Genomic DNA, 14848 nt, shown 5'->3' on the forward strand with positions numbered 1-14848 from the left:
AAGTGTTTTACAAGAAGCTAAATGACAAGAAGAGCAAAAATCAAATTAGAAATAAATAAGTATATAAGTGAATAAATAAATTGCCAAAAATATTAAATATGTAATATTAAAATAGCAAATAAGAAAAAAATCACTGCTCATTTTAATATACAAGTAATAGAGTAGAATTCTTAATTCTGGATTTATTTTTAAAATTCTCGTGATTAAAACTATAAGATGATGCTATGGTGAGATGTCCAAATATGACAAAAAAATAAAATTAAAACTCCAGCTAATGAGATGCTGGAGAAAAAAAAAAATCTACTGCATCCTGACACTGAAGATTCTCATTGAACGCAAACATGAGTATCACCAGAGTTTCTTTGCAGCCTTTGTTGATTTTCATAAAGCATTCAACTCAGTTGATCAAGCTGCCCTGTGGAACTTCCTGAGACTTTGTGGGATCTCCCTGAAGTTGCTGGATATCATGGCCGGCCTCTACACTGGTACTGTCAGTTGGGGCAGAACCTCTGCATTTTTCCCAGTTGATTCGGGGGTTCGTCAGGGGTGTATTCTTGCTCCTACTCTGTTCAATGTTTGCATGGACTGGGTGTTGGGCAAGGTTGTGGGATCCAACGGCTATGGGGCATCAATTGGTGAAGAAAGAACACTGATCTTGACTTTGCTGTTGATGCTGTGATCTTCGAGAAATCAATGGAGGTTCTGATCGGGGCTCTTGAGAGATGGAATGAGGAATCTGAGTGTCTGGGCTTGTGAGTGTCCTGGATAAAAACCAAGATTCAGGCCTTTAATGGTCTCTTGGGCATGGCCATCAGTAGTGTGTCTGTTTGCGGAGAGAGTGTTGACGTTGTCGAGAGGTTTACTTACCTCAGCAGTGACATTCAAGTCTCTGGTGACTCTTTCTATGAAGTCAGTAGACGGATTGGGAGAGTGTCAGGAGGTTGCTGGAAAGGGGTGTGTGGCACTCCTGATATGTTTGCAAAATGACAAATATCCAAGTCTTTAGAGTCCTGGGGCCTCATGTATAAATGGTGTGTACACACAGAAATGTTGCGCAAGAATGCTTGCACATTCAAATCGCGATGTATAAAACCTAAACTTGCCGTAAAGCCACACACATTTCCACGGTACCTCATACCCTGTCGTACGCAAGTTCTGTGCTTATTTTTGCAGACTGGCGGCACCCAGCATCAAAGCAGTGCTACTGTTCCTGTGTGCTTACCCTTTTTTTCTTAGATCCACATTCCTGATGCAGCTTTATAAATACACTGAAACTAACTGCATATTGTTTATTAGTGTAATGCATCTGATTGTAATTAACTTGTAACAATATAACGGCCCAGGGAATATCCATAGTATTCCAAATACCATAACTGCTTTAGCGTTGTTACTGTCACTGCACTTTCTTTTTCTTCATTTCAGCTGCTCCTGTTAAGGGTTGCCACAGCAGATCATCTTTTCATCAGTTTCATCCCAAGAACTTTAAACAATCAATCAGTCCATCATGTGCTCCTTGTAGAACTGTTTGTACTGATAAGTAAAATCACCTCACTGTAAACTTGCACTACAGTTATAATATTGCACAACCTGCGCCACTTTATAAAGCGTGTAGTTACATATAATGACAATATCATTTTTAAGATGAAATGCAGCAAAATATGTTTATTATACTATACAGATAAAACTTTAACTTCATTTAAATAATCTATATTGTTAATAATTAAACATGTGAGGACACGGTGCCGCAGCGCTAGCAGTTCACACATTGATCCTACCTCGTGTTGTATTCTTGTTGGGCTGGCACGACCCTAGATGGATAGATGGATGGAATAATTAAACACGTACTACAAAGATATTTTAATGTTCCTTAAAAGTTTTGAAGAATCGTCGTTGTAAGCTTACAGATGGCTTAACGTCTATTACAGAGCTGATTGTGTGGCGAGTGGGTATTTGGAAAAAGAATAGTAAGGACAGGAATTGGAGGTTAGTACTTGAGACAGTACTGCTGCAATAATTTCATCGAAGGTAGCGCACAATCACTGCGCCACCGTGCTCCCATGTTTAATAACGTGCTTTAACTCCTATCATCATGAAAATGACATCACGTATACATCTCAGTATTTTAATTATTCAGAGAGCTGTAATATCACGAATGTAATGGATTCTGTGTCCAGTCGGAGAAAGAGAAAGCCAGTAAGCATGTAGTGATTAACATACATAGAGCACATAGAAGATCAAATACAAAACAAAGCATTTAATGTGCTACTTTAGTTACGATGGGATTAAGAAACTAGTCAATTAAACAATTTTAAGATGAAGTTTATGATGTTCTGCTTTAATGACAAAATAAACTATGTGATTAAAGTGGAAATTTTGAGATTAAAGTTGACATTTTGTGCTTTTTTCACACTGTGTGCCTATTTTTTTTTTGTCTGTACCCTAATAAGCTTTCATATGACACTCAGACGGTGGGCTATGACTCGCCTTTTCACGGCGACTTTGATATGTGACAACTTTTTTATTTCAGGCACTGTGCGACTTTGTGAACTTGAGATTTCGAGTTTCTCCGACACTCTGTCACTCGATCAACTTCTTTACCACTGTTTAAACCAACAAATAGTAAGTTTTTCCTTTCCCTCCACTTGGTATTTGCTGAAATTCTTATATTTTCCCCCGTACTTTTCCCATTGTCTTTTCACAGAAGGCTGAACTTAAGGGCTATTTATATTGATTTGCATATCCAAAGAGGCATAATTCTGCGAGGAGTTGGGGCGGGATAGCATGCGCATGCATGTGCGCTACTTTTCATGCTGGTCAAGATTTATGTAGCGGAAGAACATGGAAGTTTGCATACGCACAGTTTCCTGCATCTGGATTTTTCTGTGCGTAAGTACATTTCTGCTTTTGTGCTTACATCATGTTACAGAGTGAATTCTACGCATGGCGTTATGCATGAGGCCCCTTGTGTTTCCTGTTTTGCTATATGGTTACGAGACATGGATGCTATCCAGTGACCTGAGACAAAGACTTGACTCCTTCATTATCATGTCTCTTCCGAGAATCCTTGGGTGCTGCTTGTTTGACTTTGTGTTGAACGAGCGGTTGGTCACAGAGTCCCAAACGAGGTACATTACCTGCATTGTGAGGAAGCGTCAGTTACAGCACTATGGCCATGTGGCGCGATTCCCCGAAGGTTATCCAGCACGTAGGATCCTGAGCAGCTGGACTAGACCAGGGGGAGTGTCCATGTAACACCTGGCTGCATCAGATATATGCTCATTTCTGGAGAGTGGGACTGGCCCGTGTGTTTGCCTGAGGGGCTGCCAATAGGGATTCTGAGCTGTTTCGTTATTGTGGTGGGTGCAGCAACATGCTGTTCCAGCACATGCTCCCCAACCTGACCTGACTGGATCTAAAGGTTTAGTTCCCACTAGTGAATTAATGATAAATTACTGCATGTGTTGTGCTAGAATAGATAGCAGAAAGACAAAGAAACGGAGGAAAATGAAGCATTGACAAAACAAAAGCAAAGGCCAAAACTGTGTATGCAGTGCTGCTTCACTTGTAAAAATATTATATATTAATGGTAGGTAGTTTCATTAAATTTGTAAAGCAAAATTTCCGTTATAATTTTTTCTAAGCATATAGTGTAAATAAACAGAATTTGAATCTTTACTTCCTGGAAAACAATCAATAATCATGTGAAGAAATGGTTAGGCTAATGGCATCTGAAATTGTCTTAACTTAATGGTCCAAATCCTGCTGTATTGTAGATGCCTCCCCTAAAGCGTGTTACACATAAAAAGAGCCGTTTAATATTACATACTAAATTAAAACATAAAACTTAAGAATATCTGATAAAAACAAACAAAGAAGATTATGTTATTAAATCCTTACCCCTGATCCATGAAAAGAAGATGGGAATTCACATAGTAGAACAGAATACATGACATTATACCAGTGGTCCACACATTCCCTAAAACACACAAAAACTTTATGTGAATTGTATTAACATAAAAACTAATAAAACAGTAAAAACATGAATATTACATCCCCCCATTCCATGCATTTTATGCACAGTGTTTCTAGCACATGGTCATGGGAACATGAAGCCTATTCCAGCAGCAAAAAATAGTTATAATCGAATGGTATAACTTTACAATAATTATCAATATTTCAGTACATTTCAAGTTGTATTGGTTTTTCCAAGTCATAGTAGGAATAACTCTATATATTGTATATTGTTGAGATTGTGTTATTTTTGGTGTTATTTCTCATATCTATAAATTATTTCTGTTTCTTTTATATTTAATGTAATTGTGCATTGTGCTTTTAAATGTAATTCAGTTCTTTGTTCTTTTTGGGTGGAGCCCCTAGGAGGTGGGGTCTCCCTGTCATCACTGCTGCTGGCTCCTCCCTCTGGCTTGATAAGTAGCCCAGAGGAAAGGAGTCAGCAGTGGTAAATTCTAGTGTGAAGGAGTTTATAGTGAATATGGTTTTTTGTGTGGGTTTTCTGATTATCTCTGCGTCATTAGCAATGTGTGGAATTCCAAATCATAACATATATGGTCAAAACGTTAAGAACACCCCCATTTTTCCATTTGTAAATAATCTGAAATACGATAAAGGTAAGCAGTAACCTGCTTGAAGTTTAAAAAAACGTTAAGTTAACCAAAAATTTGAAAATAAAGTAATTTTCAGAGTTATACAAAAAGACATTTTTTTCAAGGAACAAATAGTGGGTTAACAACTTGCACTAATAGTAATTAATAAAGTAATTAATAAACCCTTGAAAGTTGATGCAAACAGTTCTTACAGGTGTACCAATTTTTGCTGATTGCTTACAATTTTGAAGGCTTTGCCAAATTTTCTGGTATTTTGTGCCCGATTTCCTAACAGATGCCCATTGCCTGACAAAAGCGGTGTGATACATGACATTGTGTAGGAGTCGCTTATGAAATTGTTGTACTGCCCACAGGAATGAAAAATCAGAAAAGAGATCTCCTTCACATTGTGAGTGTTCATTTTTACTGGTAAATATGATGTTCACAAATTGATTATATATTGATTATATTGAATGACTTCTGTCCTTGTTAACTGATTAGCTTTAACCTGTAGTACTCTTAGAAACCATTTTAATTAAGGACTGTTGATCTGTGCCCCAGTCCCGCTGCTGCTTTAGCACATGGACAAGTATTGATAAGAGAACCAGTATAATCTCGTGTAGCAGAATCCTGACTCCATGGGCCCTGTTTATCAGTAACTAGCAAGGGCATGAGAAATGAAACTAATCACGCACTTAAGTAATGAAAAGTGTATTTAAGAAGTGTTGCCAATCTGTAAGTCAGTCATATTTTTCCACGTACTGAGTGGCTCCATGTATGTGTCAAATAATCAATCAATCAATCAATCAACATTTATTTATATAGCACATATTCATACAAAAAATGTAGCTCAAAGTGCTTTACAAAATGAATAGAAAAACAGAAGACACAATAAAAAATAAACATAAGTCAACATTAATTAACATAGAATAAGTAAGGTCCGAAGGCCAGGGTGGACAGAAAAAACAAAAAACTCCAAAAGCTGGAGAAAAAAAATAAAATCTGTAGGGGTTCCAGACCACGAGACCACGTGATGAGAAATAAAAGTATTCTCATCCTGAACTGGCTTTGTGATCTGACTTTGACAATATCTTTTTGGTTTCTCCTACACATCAATGAGATCTGAAAGGAATAGAATGGAGACATTTTCTTTGTCTCCTGCTCCTCAGCCTTTTAACTCCTGAGAGAAAATATTCTTGTATTATAACATGTGTCTCTTGTTGAGATTCTGCAGAGATCTCAGCAACACCACCTAATGTGCTCAGATTTTCCAACATCTTAAAATATTCAGCATGTTTACAACGATTCAAAGACATAACCCTCTCTGATTTGATGCTACAAATTGCTGTTATCATGCTATAAATCCATGCTATAAATTGTGGAAGGAACGAGACATAGCCTTAAGAAGTATTGTGGCCCACCCTGAACCCTGTTTAATGACTAATTTTGTTGCTTCCAAATTCAACTCAACGTTTGTAAAAGAACGTTTTGGACTGTGCATCATACAAATAAAACAGCTTCTTCAACTGAGGTCACATCCACTTAAGAAGCTGGATTCCAAATTAACAGCAACTTCTGGACTTTGGGCTGCTTAAATCCTAAGGGGACAACTGTAAAAGATCTGGGGAGTCCCAAAGATACAGGTACCAAAAACACTTTCTAAAGTTGCACACTAGATGGGGGGTGGTTAGATACCCAAAGGGCCGAGACAAATCTTTAAATGCTTTATTTTAGCAAAAAGGCTTTGCAAGCCCCAAAGCTTCAAAAAGCACAACGGAATTGCCTGAAAGCCAAGGTAATACACAGCAAACAAAGTCCCAACACAGAATTGAAAATCAATGTTGAAAACAGAGCAGAGGTTCAAACATATCAAAAAAACACAGGCCCAACACGAAATCCAAAAATGAAGTCACAAACAAACCACAGGTTAAAAAATCCGGTAATACAATAGAAAAAAAGCACAATAACACTCCACTCCAACGTGTTCAATGAACCACCAGAAATCATGGGAGGTCCTCCCTTAAAATGGGTGTAGGACCATTCCTAGCAGTGTTTAGCAGGTGGCCCCACCCCATGGGGAGTCACCTACAAAACACAAGGGACATTACCTAGGCCACGCCCCTTTACCAACACACACACAAAAAGGTACATTATAAACAAAAGAAACATTAATACCAATAAATAATACAAAATTAAACAATACAGACACAAAACACAACAGTGAACACCAGCCAGGGGGGAAATGCAGGCTGAAACAGGACAACTGGTAAGGGCAGACGTTCTGCTATTTGGGCATAAGTGACGTCATTATTCCATCAGCCTCTCTTCCTACACTCTCAAAGGGAGCGCTGAAAAGCTGTTACTGATGATGTTCTCTTTTTACCCTTCCATGCTTTGCTTACCTCATCAGCTGCATTGAGACCTATGATGTAGGCTTCAGTGTGTGATACCATATTAATTTTATTACGCTATAGTTTCACTCTATAACAGTTACTGTATCTCTTTGCCCAGTATATGCATAAACCTGCCTTTGGTCTAACCAATTTGTTTGGCTTTCGCAGTAATAAAGTACTAGCAGAAATAGATAGATAGAATTCTTTATTGTCATTATGCATACACATAACAAAATTTTTCATTGGTAGGACTCGGCTTCAAGGCAGAATACTTAAAATACACAGTACACTATAAATAATAAAATAAACATAATAAGTATAAAAGACAGCAGCAATAAAACATCATCAGGTCCAGACTTTTCCTGAGGTTGTACGCCTGCAGAGACCAATGATCTGTGTGCGTGGGTCTGCAGGGGAGGAATACGAGTGTGTGTGTTTGATTATGAGGGAAAGTGCGTGTGCATGTCTACGGGGGGGGGCAGGTTAGGGGTAGACATAGATTTATGTGTGTGTATCACCAGGGGCAGATGGACTTAACAGCTCTGGGGAAAAAGACGTTTTTCAGTCTGCTGGTACGTGTTTTTATGTTTCTGTACCGCTTTCCCGAAGGCAGTGGTACAAACAGACCATTTCCCGGATGGGTGAGATCCGCAGCTATTCATTTGGCCCTCTTCCCTCTTCTGCACCCTTCCAGTTGTGACAGATAGGGGGTGCTGTCGTCCCCTTGAACCCTCAGATCAGATGCCAAGCACCAGGTAAAAGTCCAAATATTAAATTTATTTGTACAATAATGTGCACAAAGCACCCTCCACTCCACTATACTCATAAATCTACACAATACAATAATCAATAATCAAATCCTCCTCTCCCAGACGCATTGTTCCCTTCCTCCCAATTCAGCTCATCCATCTGAGATCTCCCACAGTCCTTTATAGTCCTTGACCCAGAAGTGCTTCTGATCCCTCAGTCCATGTGATTATCCAGCACTTCCAGGTCAGGTGAAAACTCGGAAGTACGTTGTTTCTTCTGTCCCTTGTATTGAAAACAATCGGCTGTCGGCTGTATTGAAAACAATCCTTGAGCCTCCCTGCAGCGTCCTCTGGTGGCCCCTAGGGTATCCAGCAGGGCTGTGAAGGAAAAGTCCAATGTCCATGATGCCCTGCTGGAATTCGGGGCATCTCTACGCCGCAGGGAGGGCTCCATCTGGCGGCATGGGAGTACTGGCCGGGATGACTGGCCGGCCATATACCACACAGCATGTACAGAGTCGAGGTCTAGGAGAGGACTTCCCATGATCCCCTGTGCTGTTCTCACCACCCGTACCAAGTCCTTCCTGTACTGTGACAGAGAATGATTTCTATAGCGGATCTGTAGATGTTTGTGAGCAGCTGAGAGGAGAATCTAGCACATCTCATCTTCGTGAAGAAGAGTCTTTCTTGGGCCTTCTTTACCAGGTGAGATGTGGTCAGATCCAATGTGATGTGGATACCCAAGAACTTGATATTGTCCACACACATTAAAGCCTCCTCATGTATGAATATAGGAGCATATTCTGTTCTTCTGGACCTCCTATAGTCCACAATGAGCTCTTTGGTCTTGCTGATGTTCAAGATAAGGTTGTTGGCTGAGAACCATAGTGCTAGGTGTTGGATCTCCTCTCTGTAGTGAGTCCCATCATTGTCTATGAGACCCACCACGGTCGCATCATCCGCAAACTTCACAACCATATTTGTGACATGGATGGCAGAGCAATCGTGCGTAAATAATGTGATGAGTGCTTGGCTGAGCACACAACCATATGGCATGCCTGTGTTCAGAACCAGTGTGGCTGATGTACGATCTCCAATTCTAGCCACCTGAGGCCTGTTGGTGGCCTGTTGGTCCCTGATCCACATAGACAACGATGTGGGCAGATCCAGATTATGAAGCTTTTGTACCAGCTTGTCTGGGATTACAGTGTTAAACGCTGAACTAAATCGATGAATAGCATCCTAACATAAGTGTTAGGGCACTGCAGATGATTTAGGGCTGTGTGAAGTACTATTGAGATGGCATCCTCTGTCAATCTGCTCCTCCTGTTGGCGAACTGATGGTTGTCAAAACCAGCAGGGATGGCATCCTTGATGTACTTTAGGAGGATTCTCTCAAAGCACTTCATTATTACTGGGTTCAGAGCCACAGGGCGGTAATCATTAAGGCAGGTGACCGCTGATTTTTTAGGCACTGGCACAACAATGGAGGTTTTGAGGCAGACAGGGACCACTGCAAGTTGTAGAGAAAGGTTGAAAATGTCCAGAAAGAATCCTGCCAATTGATCAGCACATATTTTTAATGTCTTACCCGACACCCTGTCTGGTCTTGAAGCTTTCTTGGTGTTGATCCTCCTCAGGGTGGACCTCACTTGGTGTAGTTGCAGGACTATAGACTGATGCTGCTCCTCCAGCCAAGTGAGATGTACAGTCTCCCTGCTGCTACATGCATCAAAGCGTGCAAAGAAACTGGTCAAGGTGTCAGGGAGACTAGGGTCATAGCTGACCTGCTGATTGCTGTGCTTATAATCTATTATGGTCTTTAAGCCTCTCCACTGTTCTGTGGGTCATTGTTATCAAAATACTCCTCGATACATTATTTGTATCTGTATTTTGCCAGGTTTATTCCTTTTTTTTAGTTCTTTCCCGGGCTTTGCTATATGCCAGCCTGTCTCCTAACCTACAGTGCATCCGGAAAGTATTCACAGCGCATCACTTTTTCCACATTTTGTTATGTTACAGCCTTACTCCAAAATGGATTAAATTAATTTTTTCCCTCAGAATTCTACGCACAATACCCCATAATGACAACGTGAAAAAAGGTTACTTGAGATTTTTGCAATTTTATTAAAAATAAAAAAATTGAGAACACAGGCAGGTGAAGTATACCCTGGGATTGTTTGGGACATGACTGTTTTTTTTACTACATTGCACCAAATACTTCCAAGAAAGGCTAGCTTTCCAAAATCTTAATTTTGCCTGTTTAGTTCAGAAAATAAATGTATTAATAAATCAATGGACTATTTATCAATGAATTAATTAGTAAATCAACATAAGGAAACATTATATAATTTTTTACAATATTAGAAATATTTCAGTGTTCTGAAATGTGCCCTTTTTCTAGCTACAACGCTGTATTAAAGGAGACTCAGTAGTTCACCAACATCAGAGCAACTGCGTCACAAGTACTTTCAAAACTGCATGCGCCAGTAAGAATTTCACTGTACTCACTGTACTCTGCACAGGTGATAATACCATTAGTACATAATTCTAGTTTTGTAGTAAATTGGATAATATGGACAATGCAGACCACACATTTTATACTTTCTATATTGTCTTACAAGAAACATACTTGCTTTCACCGATGAGAAAATAGTCTCTTTCTTTGGTTATGATTAAAAGCACCAAATCCAGATGACAGTTGAACATGTTTTTAAGTAGACTCCATTTCTTATGACATTCAGGATGTTGACTGAGAACAGTAATGCTGTTTGACAACAAAAAAAGAAATTATAAAAGGATACTCCGAAAATACAACATGATACAATTATAAAGTGCCAAAACCTGAGTTTCATAGTCAAAATAGTAGAAAGTGCTTTATTAGGAGCTGTGAAGGGATGGCTGGTAAGGATCAGAAACATACATTGTATACCACCAGGACACTGCAAAACATATGGTTATTGAGAACTAAAGACTCCAGGGGTGTACACATAGGAATAAGGCAATGGGGATCATTTATGGTTATGCTGGAGATACCTTATCAGAATTGAGTGATGTTAAGAGTGGTGTTCCGCCAGGTTCGTTGCTAAGGCCGTTTCTATTTTTAATAGATATAAACTAGGGGGCTTCGCCCTCTGCTCGCCAACCCCCGTGTTTGGTTTTCCAGATACACACTTGTAATATTTTTTTTTCTTTGAATTGTTGCTATTTCATTAGTTTCACTTTTATTTCAGAACTTCTGTAAAAACAATATTTGGAATCTTTCATGTCCCAATATGCTGAATCTTTTAAATGAGGTCTGTGAGACTTGTGTTTAATGACTTTGTACCATAATTTAGGATAGGATTCTCAGTTTGGAATTTCAGCACAGACAAAACGATCCACATCATCAGCAGTTAATAATTTTCTTGCAAAGTAACCAATAAATCCATGTGAGTTAAACCCCGTTTTTGAAATTGTTTGACTTAAACTAATTTCCGTTTGTTCTGCGGTAATGTGATCTGTGCTCTCTTTTTTTTGATACTGTAGCAACTGACATAATAAAGTGTCACAAAAGTTCTACTTTAACAATCGCCGACTGCGTAACCTCAAACACAACTTTCTAGCACCCTCTCCAACCCCTCCTCCCACGGGTCTCGCCTCCCCCTTGCCGCATCAATCAGCACCGAGCTATCAGTCTTCTGTGCTGCACTCTGCCCTTCCTCGATCGGACCTAACAGTCACTTAAAACAACAAAGGCTTCAGCTTGGCTGGGATGCTACAATACTTTCGACTGTTACTGCTTTCATATTCTGTACCTTTCTCTGCATAGGTATCACGCCTTGGGTCTCTTTTCTCCGCGCTGCTCTTTCTTCTTTGCTGAGAGCACAGGATCTGTGTGTGCCACGTGACTTTACATGACTGAATGTTTTTCTGGCTGTCTGTGCTCTTATTTGATAAGAAGGGCGTGTCTTGCAAGAATCTTATGTTCCATGTCCCCGCGAGACTGCCCTGGGACAATCTCTTGGCACCAAGTCTCATGTTTATGGTCCCTGCGAGATGCTCCGTGGCCAGTCTTTTTTGTCTCGCAAGTCTTTAAATTGTCTTTCGAGAACTTCCGTAAAGATTACGTATCGCCACCTTGCTTTTACATTCCAGGATTTTTTTTATATATAGAGAGATGATTTATATAGGAATATATAATATATGTAAGTAACAAGCTGGTTAAGTTTGCAGATGATACCAAGATAGACGGATTGTCAGATAATCAGGAATCCACTGAATGCTTACAGAGGGACTTGGACAGCATACAGATTTGTGGCAGATGAAATTTAATGTCAGTAAAGTATTACATGTAGGAAGTAAAAAGGTTAGGTTTGAATATGCAGTGGGAGGTCTGAAAATCAAAAGTACATGTTATGAGAAGGATTTAGTAGTCGTAGTGGACTCAACACTATCAACCTCCGGACAGAATGTTAGGTTACATAACACTCTGATGTGTAGAGTTCAAGTGCAAGGAGGTTATGCTGAAGTGTTGTAACACACTGGTGAGGCCTCATCTGGAGTACTGTGTGCAGTTTTGGTCTCCATTTTACAAACAATACATAGCAGCACTAGAAGAAAGTCCAGAGAAGAGCGGCGACTAGGTTGATTCCAGGGATACAGGGGGTGAGGTATAAATAATGATTAAAATAGTTGAACCTTTTTAGTTTAAGCAAAAGATGATTAAGGGGTGACATGATTGAAGTGTTTAAAATCAGTACAGTTGATCGACACTGTTATTTTAAAATGAGTTCATCAAGAAAATAGGGACACAGTTAGAAACTTGTTAAGGGGAAATTTCGGCCAAACATTAGGAAGTTTTTCTTCAAGTGAAGAACCATAAACACATGGAATAAGCTACTAAATAGTGTGGTAGACAGTAAGACTTCAGGAGGAGGAAAAGGAGAAGGGGGGGAGGTAGGGAGCATGTGCTGATTACACTGTGCTGCTGCACCCACCACACAAAGAACCACCCAGATTGGAACCCAAGTGTAGGCGTGCAAGAGGTGACACCTCAGGGACTTTCAAAACTTGATGTTATTTTAGAAGACTTAAGTGGATAGGACTAGCGAACTTTGTTGGGCTGAATGGCCTGTTCTCATCTGGATTGTTCTAATGTTTAATTAATTTAACAAAGGCTCCCAGTTCCAATAGTTGGCAATAGGGCAGCCTATTAACAGCGTGCACGATTCTCTGCTACATTTTATTGTGAGTGTTGAGACTCAAGCCTGCATACAGACCCTGGAAGTGTTAATGGGTATGGGTAACTAAATGTGCCCTGACTGGGGCTAAAATCAACATTCTGGCCAGACAGTGCTGAAATTGGACTAGAGAGGTAAGCTGGACAAGAGTTCAAGTGGTAGGAGGTAGACGGGCAAGTACTGTAAGGAAGAAGTGCAGTTTTCCTATCGGACAAAGATTGGTGTACAGGATGCACCAGATTTTTTCTCACTTGGAAAAAGCTGGCAGCACTGTGATGATTATGTCTTTTTGATTTCTCCAGTGCCTTCAACGCCATCCCGACATCCCTATTTAGTGGTAAACTCAGAGATATGCAGGTGGATGAGCCTGTGGTGTCCTGGATAATGGACTCTCAGGCAGACTGCAGTTTAAGAGACTCAAGGACAGTACCTCTGATGTGGATGTGAGCAACAATGCGGCACCACAAGGAAAATTCCTGTCTCCTTTTCTCTTCACTTTGCATCCTGCACTTATGGTGTGTATTTATATAGGGAATGAGACAGAGTATAGGACTCAAATGGAATACAGTGATCCTTTGCTATATCATGCTTCGACTTTCACGGCTTCACTCCATCGCGGATTTTATATGTAAGCATATTGCAATATATTATGGATTTTTTGCTGGTTTGCGGATTTCTGTGGACAATGGGTCTTTTAATTTATGGTACATGCTTCCTCTGTTGGTTTGCCCAGTTGATTTCATACAAGGGACGCTATTGGTGGATGGCTGAGAAGCTTCCCAGTCAGAGCACATATTATGTATTAAATAAAACTCTTCAATGATATACAATTTGCTTCCCGCATGCTGCTTCGCATACTTAAAATCCCTAACAGCACCTATTGATTTTTGATTGTTTGCTTTTCTCTCTCTCTCTCTCTCTCTGACATTCTCTGCTCCTGACGGAGGGGGTGTGAGCAGAGGGGATGTTCGCACTCTGGCCTAAAGGATACGGACGCTCCTCAAAAATGCTGAAAGACTACCTTCACATTGCTCCCTTCCTTGCGGCTGCTTTGTCGCACGGTGCTTCGCATACGTAAAAGCCCAACAGCACATATTGATTTTTGATTGTTTACTTTTCTCTCTCTCTCTCTGACATTCTCTGCTCCTGACACGCACTCCTTTGAAGAGGAAGATATGTTTGCATTCTTTTAATTGTGAGACGGAACTGTCATCTCTGTCTTGTCATGGAGCAGAGTTTAAACTTTTGAAAAAGAAACAAATGTTTGTTTGCAGTGTTTTAAAGTCCCTGTCTCTACAACCTCCTGTTTTTCAGCGACCTAAGCGTGACAATATAAAAATAACAATATAAACGTATGGTTTTTACTTTGCGGATTTTCACCTTTCGCGGGGGGTTCTGGAACGCAACCCCCGCGATCGAGGAGGGATCACTGTACTTTGTTTCTTGGTGCAGAAAGAACTGTCTGAAACTTAACACGACCTTCTCAGCACCACATAGCCTCTATGTGTGGCCACTATTCAGGGAGTGGATGTAGAGGTGGTACGCTCCTACAAGTACTCAGGGGTCCACTTTCATGACAGGCTGAAATGGTCTTGAAACACATAGAAACTGTATAAAAAAGGGCACAGCAGGCCCTTTCTCTTTAGTAGACTAAGTTACTTTAATGTGGCAAGTGACATCCTTCACAATTTCTAAATTGATTTTCTACATTATGGAGTGCTGGGCTGGTAACATCAAGTGAGGCCCACCGAATTCACAAGTTAAATAAAAGGTTATGGGACACATTATGAGCCCCTTGGAGGTTGTAGCAAAGGAGAAAATGAAAACAAAACTGAGTTCCATTATAAATAATCCTATAAATCCTTTCTCTGACACACTAA

At 40.0% G+C, this 14848-nt stretch overlaps 1 protein-coding gene across 3 annotated transcripts in view; it reads right to left on the reverse strand.

Annotated features, from left to right (window-relative positions):
• Positions 1-11582, reverse strand: part of plekhs1.2 (pleckstrin homology domain containing S1, tandem duplicate 2) — a 69782-nt gene extending 58200 nt beyond the window's left edge. For 2 of the 3 annotated variants that reach the window (XM_039742367.1, XM_039742357.1), the window contains exons 1-3: positions 11544-11582; positions 10379-10513; positions 3898-3976 (exon numbers count right to left, since the gene is read on the reverse strand). In XM_039742367.1, the coding sequence (XP_039598301.1) occupies positions 3898-3976; positions 10379-10455 (156 nt within the window). In that variant the 5' untranslated portion in view covers positions 10456-10513; positions 11544-11582. Of the gene's footprint in view, positions 1-3897; positions 3977-10367; positions 10514-11543 lie in introns of those variants that run through there. The other variant, XM_039742370.1, reaches the window with a different exon arrangement.
• Between the last annotated feature and the right edge of the window lie 3266 nt (positions 11583-14848).

Source organism: Polypterus senegalus, chromosome 1, assembly GCF_016835505.1.
Source record: "Polypterus senegalus isolate Bchr_013 chromosome 1, ASM1683550v1, whole genome shotgun sequence".
NCBI classification, from domain to species: Eukaryota; Metazoa; Chordata; class Cladistia; order Polypteriformes; family Polypteridae; genus Polypterus; species Polypterus senegalus.